The sequence below is a fragment of the Schistocerca serialis genome, chromosome 3 (assembly GCF_023864345.2).
Source record: "Schistocerca serialis cubense isolate TAMUIC-IGC-003099 chromosome 3, iqSchSeri2.2, whole genome shotgun sequence".
NCBI classification, from domain to species: domain Eukaryota; kingdom Metazoa; phylum Arthropoda; class Insecta; order Orthoptera; family Acrididae; genus Schistocerca; species Schistocerca serialis.
This window is the reverse complement of record NC_064640.1, coordinates 891,297,496-891,321,831: the sequence shown is the minus strand read 5'-3', so window position 1 is coordinate 891,321,831 and position 24,336 is coordinate 891,297,496. Positions and strand designations below refer to the sequence as shown.

General features: G+C 40.2%; 1 protein-coding gene and 1 long non-coding RNA gene across 2 annotated transcripts in view; both read right to left on the bottom strand.

Moving 5' to 3' along the window:
• Positions 1 to 24,336, bottom strand: part of LOC126471134 (uncharacterized) — a 230,204-nt gene that overhangs the window by 100,419 nt on the left and 105,449 nt on the right. The gene's annotated exons all lie outside the window — the stretch shown is intronic.
• LOC126471133 (uncharacterized) overlaps positions 1 to 24,336 on the bottom strand; it is a 127,905-nt gene that overhangs the window by 100,419 nt on the left and 3,150 nt on the right. Inside the window, exons 2-3 of the mRNA XM_050099224.1 lie at positions 21,713 to 21,845; positions 13,542 to 13,702 (exon numbers count right to left, since the gene is read on the bottom strand). Of these exons, the coding sequence (XP_049955181.1) occupies positions 13,542 to 13,702; positions 21,713 to 21,845 (294 nt within the window). The remainder of the gene's footprint in view (positions 1 to 13,541; positions 13,703 to 21,712; positions 21,846 to 24,336) is intronic.

Below are 24,336 nucleotides of genomic sequence, written 5' to 3'. Positions count from 1 at the left end.
TCTCATCTTTATTTACTTCCTCTTCTATTTCCATTATACTGTCTTTGAATCTGTTTCCTTTGTGTAGTCTCATATCTTCTTTTCACCTTTCAGCATTCGTTTCTTTGCTTAATACTGGACTGCCATTCAACCTCTTTATAATTGCTTCTCTTTCCCCATACAATTTCTTTGATTTTTGTAGGGGCAGCATCTATCTTTCCCATCTTGCATGCTTTTGCAACTTTTTGCATCTCATCATTCCTCCTTTGTCATTTTGCACACACTGTTGATTTTTTTAATTCCCTTTTGCCTGCATCATTTTTGTGTTATCTGCTTTTGTCAATTGAATCTAATCTATCACCAGGATATCTACTGGGTCTGGTCTTAGTGCACATTTGATCCTCAGCTGCTCTCACTGTTTCATCTCTCTAAGCTGTCTGCTATTGTTTTCCTTTCCTCATTTCAGTCACCCGTGGACTGATGCTCCAAAAGTCATAAAACCTAGTAGTTCTTTTAATACATCCATACATCATCTGCTCAATGTCCCACCTTTCTGTATTTTTTTAGTTTTAATTAGTAGTCCATAACCAATTAATTGGGCACAGGAAATGACTTTGGGGGGGTGGGGGGGGGGGGGGAGGGGGGGGGGGGGGAGGGTCTCTGCAGACACCATGAGACTCTGGCATAAAATGCGGGTGATACACGATTACAAGAACCCAGCAAGACAGTTCTCACAGCCTCTGTCACCTCAATTCTCCAACTTCCTACCTACACGTGGTGCCCCTGTTAAGCTGAGCAACTCAGCAGAAGGTTGGGTAACCAACCCCAGCGGGGAAACTGAGTCGGTGAGCAGATAGGAGTTGGAGGACAGTGGATGGCAACAGGAAATCACCACTGAACTATCCCAAGGAAACCCCATGGCTTCGCTCAGCTCAAAATGTTCCGGAGTTTCAAGTTCCCCGATCGGATCTCCGGGGGGAACCAGGTTGAGAGGAGCTTCATGAAGAGTAAGATGGTGCAAAGAGAAGCACTGCATAGGAACATGGAATGTAAGATCCATATATCTAGGAAAACTAGACATAGTGAAAAGAGAAAAGGAGAAAATTAACATTGACAGATTGGGAATAAGTGAAATGAGGTGGACTGGCATGGCAGAATTTGCTTCGGATGGCCATATGGTGTATTATTCTGGACACGATAACAACAGAAGTAATGGAGTAGCCTTCATAGTTAGTGATAAAGTGAGAAAAGTTGTAATGGGATGCAAATATAAAAATGATAGAATTATGTCCATCAGACTTCAAGGTCAGCCCCTCAACATCACAGTAATTCAAGTTTATGCACCAACAACCAATGCTGAAAAGAAAATTATTGACCAGTTCTATGGAGACTTACAGGAATTACTACTGTCAACACCAAAATAGGATATCGTCTTCATAGTTGGAGACTGGAATGCAAAAGTGGGAAATCAAGCTGTAGAAGGTATAACAGGGAAATATGGTCTTGGTACAACAAATGAAGCAGGACAGAGGCTCCTAGAATTCTGCCAAGAAAATTCATTGATAATTACTAATACGCTGTTTCAACTACCAAAACGACACCTATATACCTGGACTTCGCCAGATGGCCAACACCGGAACCAAATTGATTACATACTTTGTAATCAGAGGTGGAAGAGCGCGGTTCAGTCAGCTACAACAAGACCTGGGGCTGACTGTGGATCAGATCATGAGCTCCTGATTGTAAAATTTTGGCTGAAACTTCAGAATGAAGCAAAAAGTATCCCAACTTGCAGATACGACCATAACTCTATACCCTCCGACTACACAGTAGAGGTGCAAAACAGATTTAATGTATTAGAGCTGGAGGACAAAAGCTCACAAGAGATGTGGACAGAACTAGCTAATACTGTCAAGGAGGCCGCAGAGAAACACATTCCCAAGAAAAGGAACAGCAAGAAGGCTAGATGGCTATCAGTTGAGGCACTGCAAGTTGCAGAAGAATGAAGGAAAGGAAAAATCAAGGGAGATAGATCAGCTATGTTTGAATTAAACAAAGATTTTCAGAAATTAGCTAGAAGAGATAAAAATATATTCTTTAATGAATAGTGCAAGGATGTTGAAGAGAGTAACAGAATGGGGAAGAAAAGAGATCTTTATAAGAAAATTAGAGAAATTAAAGGAAAATTCCAGGCAAAAATTGGAATGATAAAAAGATAGAAACGGGAAAAATCTGAGTGAAGCAGAGGATGTTAAGGAAAGATGGGCAGAATATGTAGAAGACCTATACAAGAAAGAACTGCATAATGACAGGGCTCCTACTGCTGATGTTAATGTTAATTTAGAACTAGAGTCAGATATTTTGGAGAGCGAAATCCAGTGGGCCCTTGAAAATATGGCTGATAACAAAACTAGTGCACATGATGAAATACCAGCAGACTTGTTTAAATTCACTGGAAAGGATGCATTGAAAGTGCTGCACTCAATATGTCAAAAAAATATGGATCACGCAGCAGTGGCCAGAAGACTGGAAAAGATCAGTATTCATCCCCATTCCAAAGAAGAGAAGTTCTAAGGAATGCTCAGATTACTGAACAATCGCACTTATCTCACATGCTAGCAAAGTCATGTTGAAAATCTTACAAAATAGACTTCGCCAATATCTAGATCGAGAGCTACCAGAAGAACAAGCTGGATTTAGGAAAGGAAGAGGAACTGGAGATCAAATTGCTAACATTCGGTGGATTATGGAAAAAGCAAGAGAATTCCAGAGAGATGTGAACCTCTGCTTTATTGACTACGCCAAAGCCTTTGACTGTGTCGATCACAACAAATTATGGAATGTACTGAAAAACATGGGTGTACCAGATCACCTCATTCATCTGATATGGAGTTTATACCTTGACCAAGAAGCCACGGTGAGAACTATGTATGGAACAACGAAATGGATAAGGATTCAGAAAGGGGTCCGGCAAGGCTGCATACTGTCACCGTACTTATTCAATCTGTATGCAGAACATGTTATGAGGAATGCAAGGCTAGATGATGGAGAAACAGGAATTAAAATAGCTGGAATAAATGTAAACAACCTCAGGTACGTGGATGATACAATCTTGTTGGCAGAAAGTGAAGAAGAATTGAGAACACACTTGCTGAAGGTGAAAGACGAAAGTGAAAAGGCCGGTATTAGGCTGAATGTGAAGAAAAAGAAAATTATGGCAACTACACCTACCAATTTGTGGGATATTGCAGGAGAAACCATGGAGGTAGTGACCACATTCAGTTAGCTCAGTTCCCAGATCTCTGCTGATGGCAACTGCAGCACGAAATCCGGAGATGCCTGTTGCTCGGTAGACAGGCGATGTCAAACCTTGACAAGGTTATAAGGTCCAGAGATATAAGACTAGTAACAAAGATCCGTATTGTGAGGGTTATGGTCTTTCCAGTTGTGATGTATGGATGTGGACCTGGACCACTAGAAAAACTGAACGGCGAAGAATTGACTCCTTCGAATTGTGGAGTTGGAGGAAACTTCTTAGAGTTCCATGGACTGCAAAGAGAATGAACAGATCAATATTGGAGCAAATAAAACCAGATTTCTCCCTGGAAGGTCTAATGCTACAACAAAAGCTGACCTACTTTGGACACACAATGTGAAGGCATGCCTCACTGTAAAAAACATTAATGCTGGGGAAGATTGAAGGAACTAGAAGAAGAGGATGTCAGAGGATGAGATGGATCGATGGCATCACAGAAGCAATGTGTTCCAACCTGGAAGGTCTATGGGAGACAGTGCAAGACAGGAAAAAGTGGCGTGATTTGGTTCATGGGGTCACGAAAAGTCGGAACAGACTAAATGAATAGAGAGAGAGAGAGAGAGAGAGAGAGAGAGAGAGAGAGAGAGAGAGAGAGAGAGAGAGAGAGAGAGAACCAATTAACTATGGTTAGGCTCTTTACTTGTCTTGTCTGGCAGTTTAAAATGTAGTTTTGAAACCTCTATCTGAACGTCTTGCAGGATTCTTTCATGTATATACCCTACTTTCAAAATTCTTGAGTTCCAACTACTTTGAAAGCTCACAGACTTCTACTGTTTGCCAGAAAAAGCACATGCGCTAATGGTGTCAGTCTGAGCTGAAACTTAAAACCATTTCTGATACTGATTGGCGGTTTGTGGCACAACAGGCACAGCTCTAACAAAGTATGAAGGTGCTTCAGTATGTGATCCAACTCATTTTTTTCTCAGGGCAGGATTGTTTTATTCACAGTTTAAATACTACACATTATTCCCCAATTGTATGGTTATTAACCCTGCTTTTCATGTTAATCTCCTTCCAATTCTACGGCCTTACACTACCTTCATGTGGGAGCCTGTTTGCCACCATTGTTTGCTCTACTGGTCTTCATCTCAACTATGTTCTTCCTGCATCAATAACTTCCACATCATTTCTTTACTGCTTGTTGTGGAGTCAGTCCTTCACTGGGTCAAAGAGATGGAAGTTAGAAGATGCAAACTCCAAGCATTATGATGGATGAGGAAGAACAATCCCACTAAGTTTTGTGATCCCCTCCTGGATGCACAGACTTGAATGTGGCCTTGTATTATCATGGAAAAGGAGAACTGCATTCACATTTTAGTGGCCACAAACATGCTGCAATCATTTCTTCAATTCCCTATGAGTCTCACAGAAGACATTGGAGTTGATCATTTGACCACAAGAGAGGAGATAATAATTCCTACAAAATCCCACAACACTGTAGCCTTGACTATCAGCTGAGGATACTGTTCTCAACTACTTTTTTGAAGGAGACAATGTGTGGTGTCACTCCATCGATTGCAGTTTTGTTTCAGGTTCAATGTGGTGAAGCCATGTTTCACTGCCTGTGACAATGTTTGATGAGAAATTGTCACCATTAGTGTCATAATGAGCAAGCAACTCAGTACACATTTTCCTTCATTCCTCTTTATGCTCCTCAGTTAGGCTTTGAAGAACCCAGTTGGCACAAACCTTTGAATACACTAACTGGTGGACAAGTGTGTCAGCACCAACAACACGGATGTCATGTCAAGCCCTGCGTCGCACAATTGTTATTTGTTAATGACATCAAGTGTACTGAATCACCTAAAGTGGTAACTATATAATAAATAAAACTGAAACAATGGCTGCAGGTGTTCCATTTTATTACATACTCAAGTAAGAGAGTCTGCACGCTGCATCACTACAGGCCTTCCAGTTGTGTGGGGACAGCCTGCACATAGGAGATTCGATAGATACATAGTTTAGCTAAAATCGGATAAAATAAAGTTGAAGGGTGACATGGTCACTCTGAAGGTGACAGCAATCCGAAGTTACACACTACTGGCCATTAAAATTGCTACACCACGAAGATGACGTGCTACAGACGCGAAATTTAACCGACAGGAAGAAGATGCTGTGATATGCAAATGATTAGCTTTTCAGAGCGTTCACACAAGGTTGTCGCTAGTGTTAACACCTACAATGTGCTGACATGGGGAAATTTTCCAACTGATTTCTCATACACAAACAGCAGTCGACCGGTGTTGCCTGGTGAAACATTGTTGTGATGGCTTGTGTAAGGAGGAGAAATGCGTACCATCACATTTCCGACTTTGATAAAGGTCCCATTGTAGCCTATCGCGATTGCGGTTTATCGTATTGCGACATTGCTGCTCGCGTTGGTCGAGATCCAATGACTGTTAGCAGAATATGGAATTGGTGGGTTCAGGAGGGTAATATGGAACGCTGTGCTGGATCCCAACGGCCTCGTATCACTAGCAGTCGAGATGACAGGCATCTTATCCGCATGGCTGTAATGGATCATGCAGCCACGTCTCGATCCCTGAGTCAACAGATGGGGGCATTTGCAAGACAACCACCATCTGCACGAACAGTTTGACAACGTTTGCAGCAGCATGGACTATCAGCTTGAAGACCATGACTGCGGTTACCCTTGATGCTGCATCACAGACAGGAGCGCCAGTGATGGTGTACTAAATGCCAAACCTGGTTGCACGGATGGCAAAACGTCATTTTTTCAGATGAATCCAGGTTCTGTTTACAGCATCATGACAGTCACATCCATGTTTGGCAACATCGCGGTGAACGCACATTGGAATCATGTATTCGTCATAGCCATACTGGCGTATCACCCGGCGTGATGGTATGGGGTGCCATTGGTTACACGTCTCGGTCACCTCTTGTTCGTATTGACGGCACTTTGAACAGTGGACGTTACATAATCCAAAACCAGTCTATGTTCAGAACTAAGAATTTGCAGTGAAATAGCTACACTGATTGATAGCAATGTCAACAACCCTGCTGTGATGGAGACCGCAGAACTAGCACCACTGCTGTGTAGACAATGCTATTTGTAAAAACATGTAACATTGAAAATGTGCCTCATAATGGTGTGTGTATATGTGTGTGTGTGTGTGTGTGTGTGTGTGTGTGTGTGTGTGTGTGTGTTTCGTTATCTATGTTTGATGAATGATTTAAATTAGTATCTGAGACGTATAAAAAAAATAGAGGCACAACACCACAGAAATTTCTCTCAAATTCTATAGAGCATTCACCTATATGGAGCATTTTTAACAAAGCTGTTTTTGAAGATTATGCAGTTCATATTTTGTTTCTTTCTCAAGACTATAACAACATTCTATCTCAACATGAGAAACTCCATGTACACCACTGTTCTCAAACTGAAACATCTCGAGCTCCAGATTAGGTTCCTCAACATAGCATAAAAATTGCAGGGGCCTTTGGATGATTTTCAAATAAAAATAGAACAATAAATACAGAAATAGTGTTGGTAGCTGGCTATGTTTGGAAAGATTGTAGGAAGTGCCAGAAAAACAGTCTACAAACATTTAATACTCTTTATTAGTGTATCCTGCCACTGTCCAGTACAGAATGCCACAACTTGGATAAGGAATTCTGCTGTCTCAGGTGTTGTTCATTCCCAGGATTACTGACGGAGTGTGGCATCAGTTGACAGTTGCCTTCATGACACAACCTCCTCCGCCAGTGGCGCTACTTTGTTGTCAGCAGCCGCAGCAAGGCCCCTCATGTTGTGGCAGCATGTTCCTCACCTCCTCACAGTGTCGGGAGGCAACTGACCAGTGACTTGGCACTGACCCCCAAGACCAGTGCTGGTGGTCATAGCTGCTATCCTGGGTCAGCGTTGGTCCACTGCAGCAGCAATTCCATGATCAAACAGCTTTAGGGCAGGTTGCCCAGATGTACATGTGAACTGTGGTCCTAGATCAGCATCCAATATGGTGGTCAGGTGACACAGCCCCATTGTAGTAGAGCTGTGGTACTGACAGAAGTGATTTTAGAACAGCTAGCTTGGGTATATATACTCATCCGTGCTATGCATGTTCGGCCTGTGCTAAGCCTTTTGGCACATCCCTTAAACACTTCAGCAGCTGCCAGTATGGAAAAGCTTCTGACACCTTACTGCTTGAGTACTGCTGTACTATTTCCAGTGAGTATTAGGCAGGGCCGCCTCACAACATTGCAATGGCTACATTATATTTCATAAAGCACAAGACCTGTGTTCGCCTGTGGATGGCGCTGCTGTCATCCTCTTCTCTCTTTCTAACTTAGTTCATTTATGAGCAAATATGATTGGTGCACTTCATTGCCCTGTCTAACACCAGGATCCAGTCCCTTGGATCTTCTGAAAACTATCTTCCATTCATACGCTCTAAAGCAACAAGTTCTCTGGTAGCTGGCCTAAATGCACCTATTATGCTTTCACCTCAGTTTTAGTCTAACCACTATTATTTTCTTATGCACTACTTATCCTAAGCTCCGACAGTTTCTTCTTGGCCTCGTCGGGCCCATCCACAATCTGCTTAACCTGCATTTACAATTTCCTCTGTTGCCTCCTATGATCTAGGAATCCAGTCCATTGGCATTTAAACAGTAGTTGGTTCTGTCCATCATTTCACTTCTTGTACATTAAAATAAAGACTACGCACAACAGTGTAAGTGTTGCTCTGGCACTTGGTACGACAATAGTCAAAGTGGTCCCCTTTTGGTACTGGTCATTTCATTGTATCGCTCTACATGCTCTATAAACATCTCCACAAAGATTCATCCCAAATGCTTGTTAATAAGTTTTAAGTATGGAATGAATTAACTCTGGTCTCTAAGTCTGATTTAGGATAGTGAAATTCATGTCTGGTAGCACTTCTACAGGCTCCTCTGGCAATACAACTGAGGCTGAGAAATGCTCAGTTGTGTCATTCCTGAGATTGTGGCACGTAGTCAGAGAGTAGGTCCCACAACTTCACATGACGCCCCATTTATCACTAATGCACTCCAGTTCCATTCCATCCTTTCTGCTGCACTACTCAAGGAACTGGCTACTGCTATTATTTTATCGTAAATAGAGTACAACCAGCGTGCCTCAGTCTGCTGGAAGTGCAACTCATGCCTGAGTACTTCTTTCATACAATCTTTCGCTCTTTTTCTGTCCCAACAATAATTTCAATGCACACACATTCTGGCCATCCCTCACAATGCTGTTTGGACACACTGCGATCTTCCCCCACAGCACATCTGCAACTCTACTTCTTTCATTTCTGCATACCTGATTTTATTCTCCGAAATTAATGGCAACTGCTGCATCTTTACATGGACAAACTTCTTCATCAGTCCTCATTTGACTGGATACACATCAAACAAGAGCAAAGGGATTTTTATTACCCTTTCCTCCCCCTCAAAAACCCTGCTGCAATCCATTTCGCTTGGACTACAACAATGTATCACACTTATACAAAAGAAACCATACACCTTCTCTTATCTCCTAGGTCTAAACACATAAGAGCCCCCTCGCCTCAGCTCGTTCGCATCTACCTGCTCGTCTTCCACATCTTCCTTTTCCTTTTTCCCAGTTATACAAATGGAATATGCTTTGGACTTCTCTCAAAATGTTTCAGTCATCCCATATGTAAAATCATCATCATATATGACTGGATCTCAATGTTTACTGATGACACAATTTCTACAACCTGATATCCCTGATACTCCATAATGAATTTTTTCATCATCCCTTTCAGAGTAAAAGGAGGCCAACATGACCCACTGCAGCACTCTTGTACACAAAACTACAATTTCTTACAACACTGTTTATAACTGTCATCCATCCTCTGTACTGCTTGCCACTCCATAAGTTCATTACCTTCTTTCTGTGAACCCATCACTTTTTTACTTTATTCATCCTCATTTCCATGATTTTCCCCAGGTCTGTATCATAATATATCTCACTCAACTGTACAGCCATTGTATCAGTCTACTAGATGGATGCTTCAAACCCAGCAACCATTTCAACACTACATGATCCGTTATGACTCTATACCTCCTCCCACAGATATAACACAAAGTAAGGGATTCCATACACACATAAGATTCAACATTTCTTTTTCTTTTCTGGAGTAATTCTCTTCCACTGTATACATATGTCTCAATGCATAGGCTACTGTATGTTCCACACACTCAACTTCTGGAGTCAACACACAACCAAGTGCACTGTTGGACACATCACATGACAGAATAAACTCCTTGAAATTAGGAAACACCAAAATTGCGTCTTACCATCATATCTTCTTTCAGTTCCTCAAATGCTTGCTGACAACACAGATTCTGAACATTTCTTCTAATTGTGTTAATATCTACAAATCTTTTTACAAACCTCCCATAGTAATTTGCATCTCCAAGAAATGATTGCAGTTTCTTCACCAATTAAGGCACAGGAAATTCATGCATGGCCTTCACTAACCTCGGGTCTATCTTACCCCATCTTTACTAATTATGTGACCAAGATACACCACCACTTCTAACACAAAATCACATTTCAATGTGAAATTAGTGGCCCTAAATCTCAAGAATACCTCCCTTAAGCACTGTCTGTGTTGCTCTATGTCACTCACAAATTTCATCCTGCTACAACATACACTGAAACTCTTTTAAATCTCTTAGGACCCCATCCAACAATCTCTGAAGCATGACAGGTGTGTTTTTCAATCCAAAATGCTTCCTCCTGAACTGATAATGTACCCATAGTGAAGAAAATGCTATCTTGGGCCGGTCTTCCAGAACTGCTTCTAGAAACATATTTCTATTGACTCCAATGGTCTGACATCACTAATCCGCATAACCTATACTGTGGTGGGTTCCACTGTTTCTGTTTCACCACATCTCTACTGGCAATGACAAATGTGCCCTGTGTCTCCCAACATCCTGCAATTCTTCTCTCCCACTAATCGTTCCATCACACAATTCATCTCTGTATATGCCTTCAAAGCCCCTAATTTTACTATGAATGTCCATAGATGGACTTTGGGTCCCCTGCAGCATTTAACATGTTTTTCCCTGATCCACTACCCCTGAAACACTGACACCTGCCTTTACTTCGATTGTTTTGTGGCTGGCGACATTGCCTCCACAGGCCCTGTCCGCCCTTATATCAGCTAAAAATACTCCACACCTGCATTCTATTCTGGTCAACAATCAGTTTCCTTGCATTCTACTGCTAACCTAACGGCTGCATGCAAATAAACCAGAACTCCTGTTTGCACTGTTTTCAACCACTCTGAAGGTAAACCCCTTAAAAATGTACCAAGCACCCTTTGCTCAGCCTCCTGTAAGATTACTCCTGCCACTACTGCATCCTACCCAGCTCTTATGTACAAGGTTTGTTCAAAAAATTCTGGAACTTGGTATGTCTCTTGCTGGATCAAGCGAAGCATTGTCTGCAAATTTTCTATTATCTCATCTATCACTGCAAATCTTCATCCTTTCAATGGGGTTTTCAGTTTTGGAGACAAAAAGAAATCCACAGGAGCCAGCTAGGTCTGGAGAGTACGGAGGTTGAGGCAGCACAGTGATTTCATTTTCTGTGAAATAGTCATGCAGCAACAGGGATGAATGTGAGGGTGTGTTATTGTGATGAAAGAGCTATGAATTGTCTCGTCACATTTCAGGCTGTTTTCTTCTCGCATTTTCTTGTAGGTGTCGTAACACGTCCCAATAGTACCACTGATTAACAGTTTGCCCTGTGGCACGAATTCATGATGAACTAATCCTCCAAAGTGAAAGAAAACTAACAGCATGGCTTTGACATTTGATCTGACCTGGTGAGCTGTTTTGTATCTTGGGGAACCTTTCTCGATCCACTGTGAACATTGAATCTTGGCTTCAACATCATAACCTTAGGCCCACGTCTCATCACCGGTTATGATTCTCTTAAGGTACACCTTGCTCTCATTTGTGCACTGCAAAGGCTCTTTACAGATTGTGAGGCGATGGTCTTTCTCCTTGTGGCCTGTGGGACAAACTTGGCAGCAACACAATGGAGTCTGAGATGCTGTGTCATGATTTCATGACATGATCCAACTGAAATGTTAATGTTACCTTCTTCTGCAATCTCTTGGACAGTCAGTCTTTGATTGGTACCCACAATTTTGTTCATATCCTTGACATGAGCATCATTGGTAGACGTTGAAAAGTGTCCCGAATGAGGGCCATTTTTAATTTATGTCCAACCATAAACTGTGTGCACCATTCGTAACACCAAGTATGGCTTAAGCACTCATCATCGTAGGCTTCTTGCATCATTTGGTGCCTTTTTGTGAAGCTTTTTTATAGTTTTTAATAAAATTTAATGCAGACACATTGCTCCTCTAACTCTGCCATGTTAAAATTCACAAACTGTACGACGTGACATTCTACTCAATCAAACATGGAACAATGACTAACAGACATACAACAATGAAACTTCTGGCAGCTACACATTACACACAGGCATGAGCAGGGATGCCAATTGTATTTTGCTCCAACACATCATTGGCACAAAATTATGATTAAAATCTCCACATCAGTCCAACCTTTCTCCATCTCTGCCAAATTCTTAAGAACACCAACAAATGCTTGCTCATGCTTGGTCGATTTAGCAGAGAAAGGCGCAACTAGACATGCAACTGACAGATCTACACCTCACTGTGGTGATTGAGCTTCCAGTAGACCATGCATCTCTCTATTAAATACTGTTAATTGTGCTAACTTTTCCAACAACATATGCACTGGCTTTGTCAGTGACACTCCTTGCATCCCTGTTGCTGCCATACCATTGCCTGTATCTTTACTCATTTTGTAAAACCAATTAATTATAAACACAACCGAACAAAGCATAACAACTTAATTCTTGCATTTAATCATTAACCATTTTCACCCCTGTCTTTATCTAGCCATGCACCCATAATGTTTGCATATGAAATGTAACACTGCTACTGACTGTACATAGTGCTGAATAATACAGCAGGAAATTGCACTGCTTACATCTGACAGGTACTAACAAACCCTGTTTACCATTACCTCTAAGGCCTGGTACATCCACAGATACCTCACTTTTAACCAAACTAACTCCCCACATAGCGTGGTAGTCAAGCTCTTTCCATGACAAATACACTCTCCACAATACACAATCAAATCTCTTGACTCACAACATAGGCTGTAGGTTTGGACGTCATGCTGAAAAGACAACGCAGTGCTCTGACACCACATATACAGGTGATGGCAGCTGGATATGGTGGAATGGACACCAGGTAATGCCAGAGAAATTGTCTACAAATACTTAATTCTATTTTTCACTGCATCTTGCTGCACCCCAGTCAAGGTCGGCAGAAACTTGGATGAGGAATTCTGCTACCTTTGGTCTTACTGATGCCCAGGATTGCGGATGGAGTATGGCATCATGACACAATCTCCTCTGCCAGTAGCAATACTTCATGCTCAGTAGCCCCTGCAAGGTCCCTTGTGAGGCAGCAGTGTGTTCCTTGCCTCATCTCCCAACGGTGTCTGAAGGTGGCTGACGTGATGTAGTGGGCAGTGGCCCACTGCCCACCAACTGGTGGTTGCAGCTGCTACTCTGCAAATGCATTGGCTCCAGGACTGAACAGCTTCAGGGAGGGCTCATCCAGCATATATGCAAATTGTGGTCCTTAATCAGCATCCTTTACAGTGGCCATGTGATACAGTCCCATGGTGGTACAACTGTGGTACTGACAGAAGTTATTTTAGTACAAATGGTTTGTGTATACATACTTTTCTGTGCTGCACATGTTTGGCCTGTGCTACACCTTTTGGCACATACTTTAAGCCACCAGTGTATAAAGGCTTTTGACACCTTGCTACTTGAGTACTGCAGCAATAACTATTTGACACAGTGCCAGACAGGCCCCTCATGACACTGCAGTGACTACATTTTATTTCATGAAGCACAACACCCATGCTTGCCTGTGACTGACACAGCTGCAATCCTCTTCCTAACTTCGCACTTTTACGATTGAACATGGTTTGTGCACTACAATACATTAGAATTTCCACTGCAACACACAAAACCGTGTAAGGATTGTGAATCCTATCATAATGGATTAAAGCATTTTCTCACATCTGCATCTGCCTCAACAAACAATACTCACACATTCGATCAGCTGTATGTCGCACACAAGTTTATTAAAATACCTGTCAAACAAACCTCTTTTTTAAGTTTTGATGTTTTTCCAACTTTTGTGGATGAGGTTTCCTTCCATGATGAACGTGACTGCTCATCCACATTTGTTATCTCTTTCAGTTCCACAGTCATTTCTTGTCCCTCTGGTCCCTGAATCTCTGGTTCTCTTTTATTGTTAGACTCCTCTGAAAAGAAACAAATTAAGTTACTAAATAATGAAAGTCCGGGAGGGAATAACAACAACAACAAAAAACACACACACACACACACACACACACACACACACACACACACACACACACACACACACACACAGTAGTCTCCAGGTGCTGAGGCACGACTGCAACTGCATCAGACGTGATGAGTAGCAATCTAGGCTGGCATGGGTGGTGAAGGTAAAGAAGAGGCATGGGGCATGGATAGCAGGAAAGAGGTGATGAATATGCTAATGCTGTCTGTGATGGGACTGTCCAAGGGCACGGTGGGGAACAGGACAGAGTTGCTAGGCTAACAATGTCAGTTTGGAAGGCTGTGCTGGCTGTGGGGAGGGATGTAAAGTGTGTAGTACTGGAGTGAGAGCATGGAAAGGGTTAGACAAGTGGGGGACAGGCACTAACAAATGTTGAGGCCAGGGGGGTTACAGGAATTAAGGGTATGTTGCAGGGAGATTTCCCATCTGTGCAATTCAGAAAAGCTGGTGCCGTTGGGAAGAATCCAGATCATACAGGCTCGGAAGCAGTCATTGAACTGAAGCAGATCGTGTAAACAAAGCTTGTTAGTTGTGCCTGTATAGAATGTGGCACAGTGGGTGCAGCTGCATTGGTAGATAACATGGCTGTTTGCACAGAAGGCTCTGCCTGTGATGAGGTAGGAGTGGCTGCCCAACCCCACGACGTCTGGATGTGGTTTCACCTTGGTTTCGCCATGTATTGAAGACACTCACCACAGCACTCCTCGAACACCTGACAAGTCGTGCAGTTTCCACAATGCTCATGCTGAGCCTCCAGGCCATCACAATCTTCCCTTAGTCAAACCCAGATAGACTGCACATCTTCCCCATTCTACACACGGACAGCACACTCATTGATATTACATGCAGTGTGTGTCTGACTAGTAGTCATTCCTCACCAGCTGATGCTGCTATTGCCTGGATAGGTTTATACTGATAGAAAATCACTGGTCATAATGTTCTGGCTGATCAGTGTACATAACAGAGTGTATATAGCTAAAATATGCTGCCCTCATGATCTTTCATAACTAATATGAGGAAGTATTCTTAAAGCAAAAGCATCTCTTGACACTGAAGTATGTGAGGTTTTCAGTTCAGTTTTCAGTCTAAGTGAAGGCACTATCTATTCTCTGTACAGTCTGCTTGTTACTGAAGGTCACTGTACATTCTACTAGGTCTTTACAACTACAGCAAAACTAGATAATGTGGGTCTTGCTTAGGTTGGCTGAAAAGGAAATGGTGGTAACCCATTTAAACACATTGGAAAGGTGGTCACTTTTTAAGATTACACTGGAGTTTTATTAGATGGTGCAAGAATCTATAACAGGTTGCCAGTTGGCAGCAGAACAGGAAATTCCAAAGTACAATACATCTTCATTAGTCACCACTCCTACAATTTATAAGAATATTTGGGCTCCGGGATATAAATTTTGGTGAACACTAATGTTCATATTAAACAGGCTTTTAATTTTTCAGGTATAATGGTCTCTGATAACAGTATAGTAACATAAATGTCTAGTATGAAGTAATAGATAAATCGGCATCCAAATTAGGGAACAGTGGATTTTTCACTGCAGCCATTTTTCACCTCAAATAAATATATGAAGTAATCTAAAAATATTACAAATAACTGGGGGTCTACGTGGATGTGGATATCTGCACACATTTCCACATTAACAGTTTGTTGCGTATAAAAGCTTGTGGGAATGGATACTGATGGGCCCATCTGCGGATATCCTTAAATTATGGCATCCATATGTAAAATGTTACAAAGACTGTGTATGAAATTTCTTCTCAGCAATAGTCGTTTAACATCAACAAGGAACAAAAATGTTTTATGACACTTTTTCATGCAGAAATTAATCAATTTAAATTTGATATGACTGAAACTGTAGCACGTCCACCCATAAATTCGCAACAAAGCTTCATAGCCGACAAGTGTGGACTTCAGTAGATGAAAATTGTTCTGAATGCACTGAAGGGCTTTATGAAACATTAATATCCATTAATGTCCATCAAAGACTTACAGATGTGGTTGCAAATAAGAGGTTTGCACAGGCCTGTACATGAAATGTAGAGTACACCAATGTGAGTACACTAACACTAGTCACAATCTGTTGTTAGTATGCTTTACAGAACTAGCCCACAGTGGATTCTTCTAATTGTTAATAAATAACATGACTTGTTTCAGACCCTGAAGACATTGCTTCATGACAGGACTTACATAACAACTAAACAAATGGTTGCTGCCATCATCTGCAACATTGATTATTTACAACAATGAGCCTCAAAAAATCATTCAGTTGGCACAGAATAGCTTTAATATGAATATTTTGATTCCTGATTATTATTTCACAGGGTCAACTGACTGCAATGAAGCCACCATGAAGCTTGCAAATAGGTACAGAGAAAGAAATAGAGATGGAGATAAGAGCACCAGGACAACTGAAAGCAGATACTGCAGTCTGTGTAAGTTTACTATGAAATGGAAGAATAATCAGATGCCTTACAGCCTACTGGGTGAACAGGACAGCTACAGTATGAAAATAAATATAGCTCAAATGGAGGAAAAGGCATCCAGTTCTTCAACTGTACTTTTAAAGATATCTAATAATTAAATAAAATTGTTAGAATGTATGAAGTTTCAGAAAGTTGCTTCCTCCTTCACCAACTTATTTACCTAAGCTTCCTGCTAATGTAAACAGCAAAACATGATGCAAGTACAATGGAAGAAAAACAAAAAAAATGGGATCAGGTAGCTATCACAGAGAGGGAAAGACTAATTCAAAATAGAAAAAAATGCTGAATAAAAAAAACTATCTGGAACATCTTTTACTAAAGAATTTGGTAACAAACAACTGGAAGCAACAGCAGTACAAAGAAAATGGGATGCAAAAAACAACAAATTATGATGGCTAGTTGACACGAAGAAGGACACTGAAGTTGCTGTTGACCAGTGGCAACTACAAAACTGGCATACAGACAGAAGATTAATACTCATAAGTTTACATCCATCCAACTAATAGAAGGAAGTCAAACTAAAAGTGCATAGAAACTAGACTGATAGACTGGATTAACAATTTTTGGGAAGAAAAGGATGGGAAAACTAAAGCTAACAGGTGGTTCTACATGACTGTTAAGGGGTCAAACAATATGATAGCAAACCAGGCCTCAGCCTACAGTAAATTACTGTCCCACATGCCCCACCCACCAGTTTCCACCCTCTCATCCTATCACCTCCTTCCTTTTCACATTCCCTCACCCTCTGTGAATATATTTGCTTGTCCTTTCCCCTTCCCTGCTCCTTTTCTTTTCTGCTCCACATCCCCCCCCCCCTCCCCACCTCCGGACTCTGCACCTGGCAATCTCTAGTCCCTGCATGCCCCGCCAGACAGCACTCTCTCTCCTCCCACCCATACCCTGCTATCCCACTGACTCCAGATTGCTTTTCACACGAGAACTATAATGTGTCTTTTTGTCATGCCTGTCTGCAACTCATGATGTCATCTTTACTTTGAGTGGCAATATATCCTTTTCCTGATATTGTTAATAATACAGAAGATTATATTCAGTGTAATGAATCAAACTCAGGTAGATAATAATGAAAATAAAGATTTCCTGGAAGTTACACCATATGAGTTGTATAAAGCCATTTGAGGAAGTCACCAGGAGATGGTGTTTCAATAGAGGTGATTGCAGCTAGAGGAAAAATACTACAGTATGAACCTACAAAGTTATTTACAGAATGCCTGTACAGCAGGATAAAGGACCCCCCCCCCCCACACACACACACATATACACTTGAAGAATCTACTATACTTCCCAAGAATGGAGACACGCACGATATAGGCAACTGGCCAGTCAGTCTTATCTCCAAAATGTAAGCGATATTTACAAATTCAATGAAGCAGGCTTCAGAATTTGATCTAGTACAATGGATTATATGATAGGTAACAACACATGATACTTTGAATTGGATTGTGACTGTATCTCATCACACGAACAATTTCATTCCTGCTATGGCCAGGTTACAACTTCATCTTGCCAATTACTACGTACTGGCCAGCATGAATGAATCTTTCAGTCTGAAGTGGAGCACTTGATGTTCTAGAACTTCTTGCCTGGGAGTGTCAATATTTATGTATGCAACACTATAATTATTCATCTATTCCACAACATTTACATTAATTCAGAATGACAATATATTTCACACTATACCAACTGCAATAATAATGATGTATGCTCAGCAGTCTTATTCAGTGTTTAGTTTAGTTTCAAATAACGCTTATCCAATGTATAACTGCTTATAAATATTCAATCATAATAATGGTAAAAATAGCTATACTGAATGCATCATTTAATGGTATCTCACAATCAAAAGGTGTCTAATTTATTGTTCCATGCACTAATCAGCATAAAAACATACAAAAAACTTCATTACCCTTTATTTTTAAGTGTATTAGACAGTTTTATGAGGAAAATACTGGACTGACAACATGCAGAATATATCCCTAAAAGGTATAATGGGCCATTCTGCCCATGCATTTAAGTAATTTGAAACGTCTAAAAGGCAGTATACAGAAAGTCCTAGTAACAGGACGCAAAAATCCCATTGTCACATTCACTGATCACCATGGACATCAAAGCAGGTGAGTGGCGCCATGCAATGACACTGACACCACTGCTATGTCAAATGGGCACACAAAGAAGGTAACATGAAGACACTACATAGCATTAAAACCCCTACAATCTGTGAAGTCAAGCTTAATATTACTATAAGCATTTATTGCCTTGTATATTTGAACTGACTGTAAAACAAGTCAAGATTTAATTCTTGAAATGTTATGGCAGTAGAAATGCAGAGTTGTTTAGCAATATACCACTCTTTAAAAAATCAAACTCCACATGTAAAACAGCTTCAAATGTATGATTACTTCGCAAATGAGTTAATGTGTTAAATATTTGACATTAATCATGTAAAACCTTTATTGATGAAGATACAAAACCCTAATTGTGGTAATTTTATTAGTTTCAGATTATTTACCCAAATACTAATAACGAAAAGTCAAAACCAAAACTGGGTGAATATTGTCTGGGCAGTTTGTACTCCATTTTAATAAAATCTAGTTTTTCACGCACGTCAATGTTTGAGATGCCATAACTCCAGAACTGTGTTTCATACAATTATACTTTTGCAGGTACATTCAGTGGTATAAGTGGATATACTGTCTGCAAAATGTGTTGCAAATACTTCATACTAAGGAGAAATTAAAATGTCACTAACACAGAAGTTTTACTGCATCAACTGTGAAAATGTAAGTGATAAACTTATTTCTCCTTTTATTATTTTCTGTGTGTGTGTGTGGGGGGGGGGGGGGGTGACAGTGAGAAAAAGTTTCTGGTGTAAAGTTTGTTGGATGTGAACTGGCTAAGTGCTCTCATTCACAAATACTGGACGAATGTAATCTCAGTAATTTGCGTGCTGTTACATTGCCTCAAGACAATATACACCGTTTATAACTTCAATACTTGCCTTGTAGTGTTAAAATTTTAATGCAATATTATCCCTCTTAATGGGTATCTTATGTCAGCATTCGAAATTTATAAGTTCGGACAATAATTATAAGAAATATTGAAACTCAAACTTTTTGTTTCTCCTAGAAGCCATTAGAGAGGCAGCCTGCAATGGGTGCTTGTGCCATTTTAGCCATATATTATGAGAGGTTAAGAATCAAGATGTCAGTGTAAGGTTCCATGTCCAGCACTAACTTTTCAAAGTAGGGGAACATTTGGTTCAGTTCATGAAGGTTTCTTCTACTATCTTTCTATTTGCCTTTCCATTCTTCTACTTTTAGTGTCATTGTGTTCTTGGATAAAAGTTTTTTTTTCCTATATCTGTAAGTTATTTTCAAATAAATAGAGTTTCTATTTTTGTCAATTCTTTCATCAAAATTTTGAAATCACAATTCAGTATGTGTGTTAAGACAACAAGCCAAACGTTAAGTAATAAATGAAATGAATTCACCTTGTATGCAATATAATAATGAAGAAAACAAAACAAAAATCTATCTGTATCAGCTCAACTACTGCAATACATATCAAAAGAATGACACAGTAACAAAAATAACAGACAGACAAGATGGTTGGACAGTACTTACTCTTCAGCAGGTGAAATTCCAGTAGTGTCAATAAGAGCAAAAATGTTAAAAACATTAGTTATAACTTTTGGAACTGTTAGAGGTGTAGGTTAGGAAGGAGTGACAGCTCACTCAGAGAGACGCACAGTTTATGTGTTCCTGACTGAATGTGAAAGACATTTATGTACATAATCTATGTGCCATTTACACAATATTAAACATGGTCCAGTCACATTAATGTGACCACGACCAATGTTTGATGGCAACAAGCAATAACCACTCATTGACAGCAGGTGGTAGCACTAGCAGTTGAGGCCACATAAAGTGTGTCTGGGGGACTCGGAAAACAGTGCAGTCGTTGTCATAATGCAGAAACAGAGCACATTATCTATCATCCAAAAGAGCATGAACATTGGCTTTTGGACCAAGGCAGGAAGCATTTCCAAAATGGTTAAGTTTGTGAACTGTTCATGTACCACTGTGGTTAAAGTATACCTTGCATTGCAAACTGGCATATCCAAAACTGGTGCTGAGACAACTGCGGTGCACCATGGGCCAAAGATAACACGGGTGAATGACTGAATGACTGCTGCAGCGATGTGTACAGGTGAATAGACATGCAACTGCTGAGCAACTGACCCCAGATGAACCATGGGACTACCAACAGCCTCTCCTCAATGTCCATTCATGTTGTGTATGGATCTCCACAATAGGAGCCTGATTCATGCACACACGCTGAATGCTGCTCATTCACTACAAAGGCTTGAATCTAGATGCCAATACTGCTACTGTATATCCTCTGGATGGGTACAGGTGGCCTTTTGAGATTAATCACATTTTATACTCCATTTTACACTATGGCCATTGGTGTGTACGGTCCTCCAACAATCGTCGGAGGACACAAGGGGTAGCATTATGCTGTGGGGAATATTTTTACAGCATTCCCTGGGTGATCTCCGCCATCCTGGAAGGCCCACTGCATTAACAAAAGTATACATCTATCCTTGGAGACCACGCCCATCCCAACATGCAGTTTGTTTTCTCCTTGGCACCAGGGCATCTACCAGCATGTGAATGCAGTGTGTCACACAGCTGCCAGTGGACGTGCATGGTTCAAAGAAAGCCAGGATTAGTTTCACTTACTCCCCTGCTATTAAACTCCCTGAATTTAAACCCAATTGAAAATTCTGTGGGACCATCTCGATCGGGCTGTTCGTGCCACAGATCCTAATCAAAGAAATCTAGTACAGCTGGCAAAGGCACTAGAGTCATCTGACTCCATATCCATGTAAGTACTTTCCAGAACCTCACCGACTCTTATTGCACATCCGTGTTGCAAAAAGTGGTTATTCAGGCACATTAATGTGACTGGACAATGTACTTCAGTACTAGTTGAAATAAGCAGTATGTATACAATTTCCCTTTTTGTTGTACAGCTAATACAGTTAATATCCACAAGGGTTCCACGATCATGGTACTTGATCGTCGGGAGTGTGAGGCTGAGGGACTGCGTCAGCTTTCAGACAACACTACATACAAAGTTTGCCAAGGTAATCCCATTCCTGATGTCCAGGCGGAGCTTCAAGGAATCCTCAGAACCTTAGGCCCCCTACAAAACCTTTCACCTGACTCCATCAACCTCCTCACCCCACCGACACCCCGCACCCCTACCTACTTCCTAAAATTCACAAACCCAATCATCCCGGCCGCCCCATTGTAGCTGGTTACCAAGCCCCCACAGAACGGTCTGGTATTTGGCATTACCCCTAATATCCACTTTTATTACTCTCACTACAGCCACCTGTGAGAAGAATATGGATTTTACTTACCAAGTAAATGTAATTCAGTTTTTGTATTTTCAATCTGGGTTTCCATTTCTTTTTTTTCATTTTTTGTTTTGTCTGTTGTCAACAGTGGTGTATCCTCTTTATAATATATCTTTCTCTCCATTACTTTTGGCATCTAGAATAAAAGTGTGTGAAAAATATTTTATTAGCTATAAAGAAACACACATTCAAGTTCTCTTGTGAAAACATCCAATAAATCAGAATGCTATAGTCCAGCACCAAACAGTTGCAAAAAAATTAGAACAAAGTATTCTGCAACTGAGAACTTCACGTAGGTAGGTCAAATTGAGGGCAGACATTATGTGCTAAGATTCATTTCACATCACACATGTAATGATTACAATACCTTTCTAATCAGAGTGATTTCATTTACAATAAATAAATAAATAAATAAAATGAAAATTAAGGGCATGTGGCCTAAATTATTTAATAATTAAAATGTTATTTATTTAATAAAAATGCTGCAGAATGTAATGCCAGTAGTTCATCCCTTCTGCTTCTAGTTTTCTCTCATACTGAGAGAGTTGCAGAGCGAATAGTCAATGAAAACTCTGGAGAGATGGTGGAAAGTCCATCTTACTACTATTATTTTTTTTCATGTTCCAATATTTATATTTCTCATGGGTCTGCAGCATTGTAAATCTGTTGTAAAGACTTTTAACCAATAACTCTGCGGTGATAGTATTTTATTCAGCTGTTCTTATGGCTATGGGCTAATTTCGACACCATGGGCATTTTCAAGGTATCTGCAAAACTTATAAGTTGTTGGTGCATAACTTTTGTATGTTTTCATTAAGTATACATTGTGATACAATTTTAACATTACAATTTGGAAGTACTTGCAACCTAGCACATTTTTATGGTTTGTGCTGTCAAAATTTATTATATGTTAATAAGTTGATGGAGTTTTATTTATCACACATCAAGCAACAGAAATTAAAGTAGATAAAGCGAACAGCCTTGTCATAATGAAACATAATGATTACATAAATAAAATACAGAATTTTTTGCATGTGACAATATCACATAAATAAACAAAAACTCAACTAACAAACATACTGCCAAAAACAAAAATGTAATAAAGACCTGGAACACAATCATCACCGATTTTGAGAAAACGAAATACATCTCCATGAACCCAAGAACACCCCCCATTAGACGGATAACCTAAGATCCACAAACCTCAAATTTCTATATGTCCTACAGTCAATTATGTAGATAGTCCAACATACCTTATCATCAGAAAATTGAACAATATGTTAAATAAATACTACACTTACCAAAAATATATATACAATAAAAAATTCCAACAATACCAAAGATATAAAAATACCCGTAAACAGTGAATTTGTATCCTTATGTGCTATGCACCTACATAACAACAATCCACCTAGAGTCAGCTGCCTATGTACTATTTAATGGAGAGTGTGTAGATAAACATAAATTCGGCACTGGTTTTGTGATTAATGACAAAGTAGGAAATTTGGTTCAATAATTTAAAGCTGTTACCAAAAGAATATCCTACACAGTACTTGGAAACCAAGTGTCAGAATCACACTTATCTTTGTTCAAACCCTGACAGAAGATAAAACAGATGAGGAAGAGTTTGATGACCAACTGGAAATCATAACTGAGAACACATAGACTAGAAATACCAAGATAATCTGGGATATTTTAACACAAAAGCCGGAAAAGAATGATAGAAAGGTGCGGATTGCATGACAAGAATGATCAGTGGATGATTAACTTAGCTGTCTCAAAGAATCTGAGTGTAAAATCTTAAATATTGCTGCAATTCTGCAACTGTATAAATTTGAAGAGGTTGAAAAAATCAGCCAAACAGTTGCAAACCAAACGTTTATTCAGCCCTTGACGTAAGCTTCAAAATTTATAAAAAATATCTTCTTCAGAAGAAGTGGGCCTTGTTACATCAAATGGTGGTAAATTAGATTAGCTTAAGCCAAGTGACACGTGTCATATATAAAATTTATATAAAAACCAGAAACATCACATGCCATGGCTCTTAAGATAGCAGCTAGATTACACTCATCACATGCCAGAATAATTCCAAACTTTATTTGCCCACTGGCAAAGGCTCTTGTCTATATAAATTTGTAATAGGAGTCCAAAGAATACTTATGCAAGTATTTGCATAACATAAGTATTTACCATGCAAGAGACAAAGGCCAATGAGATATATTCCATCTTGATGGTCCAAAGCAGCTGTCACAGAGTCATGAATATCAGGAGGCCGACTGTGCATCAGGCCTTTTCCTTGATGCATGTAGACTTAAACTGATGTACATCTGTATGTATAGGAAGAAGAAGAAAGGGACAATAGAACCTGCTTTGAATGTTGGGAAACCGTGAGAAATTACAATTAAAGCTCAATATACTTTATAAATCAAAAACCATTTTGAGGCCCTAGAAAATCTAGAAGCAAGAGAAAATGTACAGGAAAAGTGGAAGAAATAAAGGCCAGAGTACTAAGAGTAGTGGAGAATACTTTGGGAAGAAAGATGAGAATGAAGAGGAGAGGATGGTTCTATGAGACAAGTCAGAAGGAAGATGTGGGAGGAGTGGCTGGCTGACAGGAAGAACCAGCA